General features: G+C 44.5%; 1 protein-coding gene across 2 annotated transcripts in view; it reads left to right on the top strand.

Annotated features, from left to right (window-relative positions):
• APOO (apolipoprotein O) overlaps nucleotides 1-12,837 on the top strand; it is a 72,907-nt gene that overhangs the window by 33,684 nt on the left and 26,386 nt on the right. For both annotated transcript variants that reach the window (XM_032286132.1, XM_032286131.1), the window contains exon 5: nucleotides 5,131-5,226. In XM_032286132.1, the coding sequence (XP_032142023.1) occupies nucleotides 5,131-5,226 (96 nt within the window). The remainder of the gene's footprint in view (nucleotides 1-5,130; nucleotides 5,227-12,837) is intronic.

Here is a 12,837-nt window from a genome sequence, read left to right as displayed (position 1 = left end):
CAAGGGTTTGTTTCCATGATGAAACAAAATAAACATCAGTACAGTTTATTTGCTAGGATCATCATACTGTGTTGATGTCCTAATCTTTCTGAGACTATCAGATAAATTTATCATTTGAAGACAGATATAGTAATAGTTGCCTACTGGTTTTTTTTTTTTTTTTTTTTTTTTTTTTTGAGATAGAGTTTTGCTCTTGTTGGCCAGGCTGGAGTGCAGTGGCGCAATCTCAGCTCACTGCAACCTCTGCTTCCTGGGTTCAAGTGATTCTTCTGCCTCAGCCTCCCGAGTAGTTGGGACTGCAGGCATGTGTCACCACGCCCAGCTAATTTTTTAAATTTTTAGTAGAGACAGGTTTTCATCATGTTGGCCAGGCTGGTCTCAAACTCCTGACCTCAGGTGATCCACCCACCTCGGCCTGCCAAACTGCAAGGATTACAGGTGTGAGCCACCTTGCCTGGCCTTTTTTTTTTTTTGATTTACTAACAAAAAGACAGAGTCTCACTCTGTTGCCCAGGCTGGAGTGCAGTGGCATGATCTCAGCTCACTGCAACCTCCACCTGCTGGGTTCAAGCAATTCTCCTGCCTCAGCCTCCCAAGTAGCTGGGACTACAGGCATGTGCCACCATGCCCAGCTAATTTTTTGTATTTTTAGTAGAGTCAGGGTTTCACCATGCTGGCCAGGCTGGTCTCGAACTCCTGACTTCACGTGAGCCACCATTCTCAGCCCCCTACTGGTTCTTTAAATTATTAAGTCATGTTAATAAGTAACATCTTCATTTTATTAATTTCATAAACACTTATTTAAGACGTAAACGTCAGGTACTATTCTAAGTGCTTTAAAAATACCAATTTATTGGGGGTGGAGTGAGAATGGTTAATGAGTACAAAAATATAGTTAGAATGAATAAGATCTAGTATTTGGTAGCACAATAGGGTGACTGCAGTCAACAGTACTTTACTGTACATTTTATTTTTTATTTATTTTTATTTTTTTGAGATGGATTCTTGCTCTGTTGCCCAGGCTGGAGTGCAGTGGCACAATCTTGGCTCACTGCAGCTTCTGCCTCCTAGGTTCAAGCAATTCTCCTGTCTCAGACTCCCAAGTAGCTGAGACTATAGGCATATACCACCACGCCTGCCTAATGTTTTGTATTTTTAGTAGAGATGGGGTTTCACCATATTTATTATACTGGTCTCGAACTTCTGACCTTCGGTTATCTACCCACCTTGGCCTCCCAAAGTGTTGGGATTACAGGCGTGAGCCACCATGCTGGCCTATTTATTGTACATTTCAAATAACTAAAGTTATACTCTTATAGTTATTGTGAATAAACTAAAAGAGTACAATTGAGATGCTTGTAACATAAAAATGATAAATACTTTATACTCATTTACCCTGATGTGATTATTCTGCATTATATGCCTGAATCAAAATGCCTCGTTTACCCCATAAATATATACCTACTATGTACCCACAAAAATTTGAAATATATATATATATATATATATAAATTTAATCCTCATAACAACCCTGACAGATCCTTTATTAACTTCATTTTTATATGAGGAAACTAGAGAACTCGTGATATAGTCTTTTATCTGTACATGTGTGGCTGAGAGGTCTCTTGTTTAAACTTTTCTGAGACAGGATCTTGCTCTGTCATCTAGGCTGGAGTGCAGTGGCGTGATCATAGCTCACTGCAGCCTCGACCTCCTGGGATCACGCAATCCTCCCAGCTCAGCTTCCTGTGTAGCTGGAATTACAAGCATGCACCATCACACCCAAATAATTTTATCTATTTTTTGTAGAGACAGGATCTCACTTGGTTGCCCAGACTCTGTGCGGTCTTAAAACATGTCTTCTTTCCCCTTTCTTTGTGATTTATCCACTTTGGCCCAGCCCACCAGAGCCATCTGGGTGTTCCTCTGTCAACTGCTCTGTGTACACATCTAGAATTGAGCAACACTGGGTTAGTAGGCAAAAATAAAGGGAAGTAAAAAATGGCCTCAAATGACCCAGACTAGAGAATGGAAAGTAAAAACTAGGCTAAAGGCAAAATAAGTAAGAGACCAGACAGTAATTAATGGAAACACAACACAAGTCCTATAGTAGTATTTAAAATGATCGTATTTCCCAAAGAACCGAGGAAAAGGAAAACTGGCATGTATCTAGTATTAGGGGACAGAATTACTGAGTTTTCCAGTTTATTAGTTCAGTTCTGCGTGTGTTTTTTAAGTCATCATTCTGCCAGACCTTGGAAGTTGTGGTTGGTTAAGACAGTGGTCACAACCACTGAGATGCGTGTAATACATTATTCAATACTAGTGCAAATACAGAGATGATCACAGACCATTATTGAAGGTACAGAGGAAGGAGATTAGTTTAATAGAAATTGAGGAGGTGAGAGCAGTCAGGGAAGGATTTCTGAAATGAATCTTCAAGGAGCAGTGTTAGCCACAACACTGCTGGAGGGACTGCTGGAGGCAGGCATTCCACACTGGGCACAGCGTGACCAGGCTTAGAGGTATGACTTGGTATTGGGAGTTCGAGGAACCCTAAGCAGATACGGAGTGCTGAAGATGAGACTGAGAAGGAGACATGAAGGCCTTATTTAAGTCATGATCTAGCTAAAACTCATTTGTTAATTCATCCAGTATTCATTAACTTCTGGCATTGTGATTTTTGTTTTGTTTTTGTTTTTCTTTGGAGACAAGGTCTCACTCAGTCACCTAGGCTGGAGTGTAGTAGCGTGATCATAGCTCACTGCAGCCTTGACCTCCTGAACTCAAGCAATCCTCCCACCTTAGCCTCCCAAGTAGCTGGGACTACAGATATGCACCACCACACCTGTCTAATTTTGTTGTTGTTGTTGTCGAGACAGGGTTTTGCCACGTTGCCCAGGCTGGTCTTGAACTCCTGGGCTCAAGCAAGTCCTCCCACCTGGGCCTCCCAAAGTGCTGGGATTACAAGTATGAGCCACCACATCTGGCCATCATTCTTAATAATTATCTATTGAGGCCAGGCACGGTAGCTCACACCTATAATCCCAGCACTTTGGGAGGCCAAGGCAGGCGGATCACAAGGTCAGGAGATCAAGACCATCCTGGCTAACATGGTGAAACCTCATCTCTACAAAAAATAGAAAAAATTAGCTGGGTGTGGTGGCATGAGCCTGTAGTCCCAGCTGTTCGGGAGGCTGAGGCAGGAGAATTGCTTGAACCTGGGAGGTGGAGGTTGCAGTGAGCTGAGATCATGTCACTACACTCCAGCCTTAGCGACAGAGACAGACTCTGTCTCAAAAAAAAAAAAAATATCTATTGAATGAGTATCCATTATTACCACTGAGAGAAGATAACACAGAAGTGTAAGCAATCCATTGTTAAGCAGCTTATGTTCTCCCTGGGGAGACACCAGATACATATCTGAATAATTAAGCACAGGGTACTATAGGATTAGGTACCAAGTAATGGTACAGAGAGTAAATATGATGGGACTTTAGAGGAGGGAGAGAGGTATGGACTGATGAGCTTAGGAAAGGCTTTTCTGTGGAGATGGGACTCAAACTGGCTTTTAAGAGGTGAGATTGGCTCCATGGAGAGGAGAGGAGACATCATATGAATGAAGTCAGAAGGCATGTTCAGGCGTGGTGCATAGGCTCATATTTTTATTGATTCTATCACCATCAATGGTGGTCAACAGTGGCTATTTCCTGAGTGAACTTATAAGTTTCCTTTATTATACAAATTTATTCTTTTCTTGAGTTCGAATAATAAGTTCAGTATATGTGCTGCCGAAGCGAGCACTGAATAATAAGTTCAAATGGCAAATGATACTTACTTTTCTGAGTCTGATTTCTTGTTTTTTTTTTTTTTTTTTTTTTTTTTTTGAGACAGAGTCTCATTCTGTTGCCCAGGCTGGAGTGCAGTGGCGCAATCTTGGCTCACTGCAACCTCCGCTTCCCAGGTTTAAGCTGTTCTCCTGTCTTAGCCTCCTGAGTAGCTGGGATTACAGGCGTGCGCCACCATGCCTGGCTAATTTTTTTTTTTGTATTTTAAGTAGAGATGGGGTTTCACCATGTTGGTCAGGCTGTTCTCAAACTCCTGACCTCTTGATCCGCCTACTTCGACTGCCCAAAGTGCTGGGATTACAGGTGTGAGCCACCATGCCTGGCCTTTTTTTTTTTTTTTTTTTTTTTAAGAGGCTGTGTCTTGCTCTGTGGCTCAGGCTATCAGGCTGGAGTGCAGTGGCGTGATCGTAGCTCACCACAGCCTTGAACTCCTGGGCTCAAGTGATCCTCCTGCCTCAGTCTTGAAAAGTGCTGAGTTTATAGGAATGAGCCACCACTCACAGCCTGTATTTGGTTCCTCAGTTTCAGAGAGGAAGCAGCAAAGCTTCAGATAGCAATAGATCTGCCCAAAGATTTGTCCAAATCAATTCTGTTTTTGTGTTTCCATAACAAGAGTTTAGATAGCGAAGGATCCCTGTATTTGTATTCCTCTCTATGCAAATTGCTGATTCAGATTTCATATTGCTTTCAGGAATATGAAAGTAATTTAATATTAATTCATTGTCAGTAGGTTGTTGGACCAAAAGTGTTTGAAAATTGGACACTTGACGCTGGGCATGGTGGCTCACACCTGTAATCTCAGCACTTTGGGAGGCTGAGGTGGGTGGATCACCTGAGGTCAGGAGTTCAAGACTACCCTAAGCAACAAGGTGAAACCCAGTCTCTACTAAAATTACAAAAATTAGCTGGGCATGGTGACGGGCACTTGCAATCCCAGCTACTTGGGAGGCTGAGGCAGGAAAATCACTTGAACCGGGGAGGCAGAGGTTGTAGTGAGCCAAGATCATGCCATTGCACTCCAGCCTGGGTGATAAGAGCGAAACTCCATCTCAAAAAAAAAAAGGAAAAGAAAAGAAAATTGAACACTTGCTATGTGAATAGTAAATCTTGTTTATATGTCACACAAAAACAGTATGTTGAAAAGAAGTATACTAGCAGAATGCAGAGTATGTGGTTTGAAAAGCACTTTAATATGATATATGCAAATTATATACTGTATAAGACTTTTTGTTTTTTTAATGAGAAATTTATGGAACTGCTTCCTGTTCTAATTCTATTGTAGACAGCTATGACTATCTCCAAAATGCACCTCCTGGATTTTTTCCGAGACTTGGTGTTATTGGTTTTGCTGGCCTTATTGGACTCTTTTTGGCTAGAGGTAGGTGCAGTTTTGTGGGTTTAATAGCTCATAAAGCAGAGATAGAATATATGTTTCTTTCTTTCATTTACCAGGTTTCAGAATAATGAGTTGGTTCCTAAATATGGCTTTCTTAACATATAATTGATATGGTTATTATATTTGATTTTAAACATAAATAGAAATTGTATACTCTTGGTTTAAAAAAAAAAAAAAAAGGCTGGGCGCAGTGGCTCACACCTGTAATCCTAGCTCTTTGGGAGGCCAAGGCAGGCAGATCACGAGGTCAGAAGTACGAGACCAGCCTTACCAACATGGTGAAACCCCATCTCTACTAAAAAGACAAAAAGTAGCTGGGCATGGTGGTACATGCCTGTAATCCCAGCTACTTGGGAGGCTGAGGCAGGAGAATCGCTTGAACCCGGGAGGCAGAGGTTGCAGTGAGCAATGATCATGCCACTGTACTCCAGCCTGGGCAACAGACAGCTAGACTCCTTCTCAAAAAAAAAAAAAAAGAAAAAAGAAATTAGTTATCCTTTATAGGCACATTTACTTGATCAAACCCCTATTGTTCTTTGGTACAGAAAGAGTGAAATTTTGTTCAAAGTCTTTCACACCTGAGAAATAAACTGTTTCTAAAGGTTTCACTATTAAGATCAGGCTATTCATCACAGTAAATAGAACAGTGATTTAATAGAGATTTTATTACCTTCTTGATTTGTCATGGCTTCAGTCAGTCATGACATAAAAACTTTTAAAATGCTTAAAATTCAATGCTAACAAATGCCAGCTTAAAAATATTACTACACTGCTAGATTATAAAGTATCTATAGGAAATAAAGGCTGATAAAATACTTCACTATGATGAGATTAATTTGTTAGGAACTACTTGAAATTTCACTGCTTGGAAACTAATTGTTTATGATATAAAATTCTGACCTTTCTGTCATTCCTAATGAAGAAAGTTTATGAACCCTGTAATCAGACCCCCATAAAAGAGAACTATAGAGACTAGTTTGGTCCCTTTATTAGTTTTTTTTGCATTGCTATGAAGGAATATCTGAGGCTGGGTAATTATAAAGAAAAGAGGTCTATTTGGCTTATGGTTCTGCACGCTGTACAAGAAGCATGGAGCCAGCATCTGTTTCTGTTGAGGGCCTCAGAAAGCGTCCAGTTGTGTTAGAAGGCAAAGGGGGAGCAGGTGTGTCACATGGAGAGAGATGCCAGGCTCTTTTAAACAGCCAGCTCTCGTGTGAACTAATAGACTGAGAAATCACCCATTACCATAGGGAGGGCACCATGCCATTCAGGAGGGATCTGCCCCCATGACCCAAATACCTCCTAGCATGGGGTGTCACTTTTCCACATGAGATTTAGAGGGGCAAGCATTCAAACTATATCAGTCCTATTCCTCCAATTTAAAAAATCTTCTGTCTACATGCAATAGCTGTTATTTTATTTTATTCATTTTATTATTTTTTTTTTGAGATAGAGCCTTGCTCTGTTGCCCAGGCTGGAGTGCAGGGGTGAAATCTTGGCTCACTGCACCCTCCGCCTCCTGGGTTCAAGTGATTCTCCTGCCTCAGCTTCCCGAGTAGCCGGGATTATCGGTGTACACTACCACGCCCAACTAATTTTTATATTTTTAGTAGAGATGGGTTTTGCCATATTGGCCAGGCTGGTCTCCAGCTCCTGACCTGAAGTGATCAGCCTTCTTTGGCCTCCCAAAGTGCTGGGATTACAGGTGTATGTCACTGCGCCCGGCCCTATTTTATTTTTTTAAATTGGTTTCTTTTTTGAGACAGGGTCTCACTCTACCACCCAGACTAGAGTACAGTGGTGCAATCATAGCTCACTGCAGCCTGGATCTCCTGGGCACAAGTGATCCACCCACCTCAGCCTTTCAAGGAGCTGGGATTACAGGCGCCCGCCACCATGTCCAGTTAATTTTTGTATTTTTAGTAGAGACGGGGTTTCGCTATGTTGCCCAGGCTGGTCTTGAACTCCTTAACTCAAGCCACTGACCTCCCTTGGTGCTCCCCAAAGTGCTGGGATTATAGGCATGAGCCCCTGCGCCTGGCCAGTGGCTGTTATTTTTAAATCTGGAGGGTAGACACTGCCCTGGTGGCACTACCAGCTCATCTGTGGAAGCAACTCATGTCATAGTCTTCATGCCCTCCTCCCGTCTCATGCAGAATGTGTCAGAATTAAATTTCCAGCTTATTTTTTGTAATCAACTTATGAACCAACATTTTTCCCCAAACTTCTTTCATCTCATTTCTTGCAAAGCTGTTCAAAAGAGCATTCAGTCTTATTTAGATAGTGTTTGAGATTGTTGGACATCCCTAGGCCAGAGTGTTGGGATTTCGGCTGTTGTTAGAGAGGTAAGAACGTGGAAGTGAGTGAAAGGAGCTTCCCCCTCCCTCACCATGGTTAGAGCATGTGGGGAAGTCTTCCAGGTCCAAAGAAACCTCTTTTTCTCTGTTATGGGTACGTTCCTACAATGCCAAGAGTTTGTCCCTGGCATATCCACTAGGGTGACCATCCTAAGGAGGATTGGAGACCATGCCCTCTTGCCCAGAGCAGCAGCATGAGGACACCTGCTACAGTAGATTCTGGTCCTCTGATTTTGTTTGTTTCTTTGTCTCTTCTTCCTTTTCCTGGGGAGAGCTTAGTAGTATTAAAATAATTTGAGACTTTAATTCTTTTTCACAAATATGCACACAGGCATACGCACACACATATGCAATAGCAGGTCTTTTCCCCTGGGCAATGGGTATAGAAAGGCCTGAGGTGAGCAGTGTCAGAGAGTTCACCAAGCAGGATGAGTGGGATGATAGGGATGTCTGTGGGTAGCCAGAGTGGTTTGCAGGTCCCTCCAGGTAGATGGTCCCTTATGAGGGCAGCAGCATGATGGGTGGGTGCAGAAGGTCCCTCCTGTTGGGGTTTCTTTCTTTCTTTCTTTTCTTTTCTGTTTTTTTTTTAAGACAATCTTGCTCTGTTGTCCAGGCTGGAGTGCAGTGGCATGATCTCAGTCTCACTGCAACACTGCCTCTTGGGTTCAAGTGATTCTCCTGCCTTAGCCTCCTGAGTAGCTGGGACTACAGGGATGTGCTGCCACGCCCAGCTAATTTTTGTATTTTTAGTAGAGAAGGGGTTTCACCATGTTGGCCAGGCTGGTCTCGAGCTCCTGAAATCAAATGATCCTCCTGCCTCGGCCTCCTAGTGTGCTGGGATTATAGGTATAAGCCGCCGCGCCTAGCCTGGTGGGATTTCTTGAGTGTATCTGCTAAGATAGTCTGCTTCAGTTGATGAGGATGGCCATGACTGTGCTGGTGACAAGGGGCTCTCGGAGAGGTGAGTGGATGTCCATTCAGAGGAAATGGGCTGAGCCAGACCACTCCAAGTTGACACGTGGTTGTTGACACTACAGTTGCCTTCTGGTGGCTCTCCCCAGCATTGGCAACCAGTGGTTCCCCCCTGCCCCTGGCAGTGCTGATAGTGACAACCCATACCATTGGCCTCTTAGGAGATGTGGGCATGAAGGTAGGGGTGGAGGAGTATGATTATACCACCTTCCTGAAGTTCTGGAGTCCCTGGCTCATTGTGTGAACCAGCAGGAGCTGGAGGCCCGAGAGCTGCTGCTTCTTGGCTCTCCCTGGAGGAGTGAGAAATGACTTGGGTGGCAGGTTGCTGCTCTTCCCTTGGTCCTCACTTGGTTGAGCTGCTTCAAGTGGATGTGGTGGGGGAGGGGCAATATGCAGGGGTATCACAGGCTTTTCTAGGATAATTATACCCTTTCAATTCATGCAACAGGATCGGGAGAGAAACAGTAATTCATTAATACTCTAGGTTGATAACATTTGTATTCTCTTCAGCAACCCCAGCTCCATCTTTGGGGATTTGTCTGTTTAAAGTTTTAAAGCCAATAAACAGCACTTACATGATTAGAACTGTTTAAGGATTAACATACACATTCTGGTGGGGCTCAGTGGCTTACGCTTGTAATCCCAGCACTTTGGAAGGCCGAGGCGGGAGGATCACCTGAGGTCAGGAGTTCAATACCAGCCTAGCCAACATGGTGAAACCCCGTCTCTAATAAAAATACAAAAATTAGCCAGGCATGGTGGCGGGCGCCTGTAATCCCAGCTACTCGGGAGACTGAAGCAGGAAAATCACTTGAACCCTGGAGGTTGCAGCAAGCTGAGATCGTACCACTGCACTCAAGCCTGAGCAACAGAGCGAGACTCCGTCTCAAAAAAAAAAAAAAAATTGGCCGGGTATGATGGCTCACTCCTGTAATCCCAGCACTTTGGGAGGCTGAAGTGGGTGGATCACCTGAGGTAAGGAGTTCAAGACCAGACTGACCAACATAATGAAACCTCATCTCTACTAAAAATTAGCCAGGCATGGTGGCGCATGCCTGTAATCCTAGAGGCAGGAGAATTGCTTGAACCCAGGAGGCGGAGGTTGCAGTGAGCCAAGATCGCACCATGGCATTCCAGCCTGGGGAGCAAGAGTGAAACTCCATTAAAGAAAAATCAGTAACATACACGTTTTGCTATCATCTATGTGGGTCCCATGGCAAAAACACTATGCCTCTCAGTGGAGTCAAGTCCATATGTATTCTCTAGTTTCATCCTCTACTGGTTTTTAAACCTCATTCTCAGGTTTCTCCAAGCTCTGCATCCTGCTCTCTTCTGTCCATTCCCCTTACCCCACAGCTCTATATCCTCCTACAGTCTGGCCTGAGACTTCAACACAGCTCTTGTTTTGGGACTGGTCTTCTCCACACTTTCTTGGGTTTAAGCCCCCTTTTCCTGGGTTCCATGTCATCTTCTCCTTGGTTTAGTCTGCCGTGCTGTTGAACCATATGCTGAAGTCGCTTTCAAAAAAGCGTATGTTGGAGGTAAACTTCCCAAGACCTTCCATGTCTGAAAATCCCTTTCTGGCCCTCATAGCATGTGATACTTTGGTTGGGCACTGAATTTGCTTGCCATCAAAACTTTCAAAGCCATATATTCTAGCACCTGGCATTGTAGATGTGAGTGTCAGTAGCCAGTCTGGGCCGGGCATGGTGGCTCATGCCTGTAATCCCAGCACTTTGGGAGGCCAGGTGGGGACGGATTACCTGAGGTCAGGAGTTCAAGACCAGCCTGACCAATATGGTGAAACCCTGTCTCTACTGAAAATACAAAAATTAGCCGGGTGTGGTGGCGGGCACCTGTAGTCCCAGCTACCCAGGAGGCTGAGACAGGATAATTGCTTGAACCTGGGAGGCAGAGGTTGCAGTGAGCCAAGATCATGCCACTGCACTTCAGCCTTGGCGACAGAGCGAGACTCAATCTCAAAAAATAAATAAATAAATAGCCAGTCTCGATATTTACTGCTTCTGAACAGGTGATACATTTTTTTTTTTCTTCCTAGATGCTTTGAGGATCTTCTGTGAATCTTCAGTGTTCTGAATTTCTGTGGTGCTGTGACTAGATAGAGGTCATTTCTTTTTCTTTTTCTTTTTTGAGACAGTCTTGCTCTGTCACCCAGACTGGAGCGCAGTGGCATGAGCTCTGCTCACTGCAACCTCCTCCACCTCTGGGTTCAAGCGATTCTCATGCCTTAGCCTCCTGAATAGCTGGGGTTACAGGCATGTACCACCACGCCTGGCTAATTTTTGTATTTTTAGTAGAGACAGGGTTTTGCCATATTGGCCAGGCTGGTCTTGAATGCCTGACCTCCAATGATGCATCTGTCTCAGCCTCCCATAGTGCTGGGATTACAGGCATGAGCCGCCATGCCGGGCCTTGGATATAGGTGTTTTCATTCCTTGCCTGAACAATATGGTAGCTTGCAGCATCCAGCTGAAGGAAGGTATCTTTTCCTCCCCTCCTTATTCCCTTCCCCTCCCCTCCTCTTTCTCTTCTCTTGAGAGAACTCACTGTTGGACAGGGACAACACCTCCCCCCTCCCCCTCCACCTCCCCTCCCCCTCCCCTCCGCCTCCCCCCTCTCCCCTCTCTCTCTCCCCTCCTCCCTCCCCTCCCCTTCCTTCCCCTCCCCTCCTCTTTCTCTTCTCTTCTCTTGAGAGAACTCACTGTTGGACAGGGACAGCACCAAGGGAATGGCATTAAACCATTTGTGAGAAATCCACCTTCATGATCCAGTCACCTCGCACCAGGTCCTACCTGCAACAGTGGGGATTACAGTTTAACATGAGATTCAGAGAGAGCAACATACAAACTATATCACCCAGGTTGGAGTGCAGTGGCATAAACATGGCTCACAGTAACCTTGAGCCTTGAACTCCTGGGCTCAAGCGACCCTTCTGCCTCAGCCTCCTGAGTAGCTAGGACCACAGGTGCATGCCACCATACCTGACTGATTTTTTAATTTTTTGTAGAGATGTGGTCTCCCTATGTTGCCCAGACTGGTCTCAAACCTCTGGGCTCAATCAATCCTCCCTCCTCAGTCTCCCAAAGTGCTGGGATTACAGGTGTGAGCCCCTGCATCCGACTCACTTTAAAAAAAAAAAAAAAAGGAAATAGAGAGGGTAGGCTGGGTGCACTGGCTCATGCCTGTAATCACAGACAGCAGTTTGAGAGGCTGAGGAGGGAGGATTGCTTGAGTTCAGGAGTTCAAGACCAGCCTGGGCAACATAAGCAAACCCTGTCTCTAACTAAATACAAAAAAAAAAAAAAAAGTTAGGCATTGTGGCTTGGTCCTCTAGTCTCACCTACTTGAGGAGCTTAGGCAGGAAGATAGCATAAACTGGGATGTTGAGGCTGCAGTGAGCCATGCTTGTGCCACTGCGCTCCAGCCTGAGAGACCAAGTGAGACCCTCTCTCAACAACAACAAAAAAAGAAATGGAGACGGAGTCTCGCTCTGTTGCTCCAGCTGGTTTCAGTTCCTGGCCTCAAACAATCTTTATGCCTTGGTCTCCCAGAGTGCTAAGATTACAGGTGTGAGCCACTGCACCCAGTAACCCTGCCCCTTTTTAACATTTTGGCCTGGTGTGACTTTCTGGCCATGGGTAGTTTTGTACTGGGATGGCAGAGGGGAAGGAAGGGCCGTGCTGGTCCATGCATCGGACTTGCATTTGTCCTGTCCCCCGTCTTGCTCCCTGGTTGCCATCTCCATTCCCCACAGTACCTGCCATCTCTGGATCTGGAGTGTCCCTGCGACAGATCTGCTCCCTCTGAGGCCGCAGCTCCTCCTCAAGATTTCAAGATTTCAAAGCAGTGTGTCCTCTCATTTCCGTTCACTCTCCATTTTCTGAAAATTGATTGACGCTTCCTGTCTGCCAGTTGCCTCTCCACACATTTTCTCTTTATGGCGGGTTTATTAATGTTTTTTCTCACTGTTGTTTTAATGGGGTTGCAGAAAGAGGAGAAGAGGAACGCCTGTGTTTAGTATTTAAATAGGAAGCCAGATTGCTGTTAAAGAACATAAACCCTAGAAACCAAAATACTGATTTGTTTATATTTAAAACAATCTGTTTTTCTGCTTTCTTGGGGGAAAAAGGTGGTTCTCTTGAAAACACTTGGTGCTGAGTGAAAGAAGAATGTGAAACAAAGGACCACATATTTACTAAATGATTCCATTTTTATGAAATGTCCAGAGAGCTGGGCGCATTGG

The sequence above is a fragment of the Sapajus apella genome, unplaced genomic scaffold (assembly GCF_009761245.1).
Source record: "Sapajus apella isolate SASKATOON/1434 unplaced genomic scaffold, GSC_monkey_1.0 scaffold17, whole genome shotgun sequence".
NCBI lineage: Eukaryota > Metazoa > Chordata > Mammalia > Primates > Cebidae > Sapajus > Sapajus apella.
This window is presented reverse-complemented; position numbering and strand designations above follow the sequence as displayed.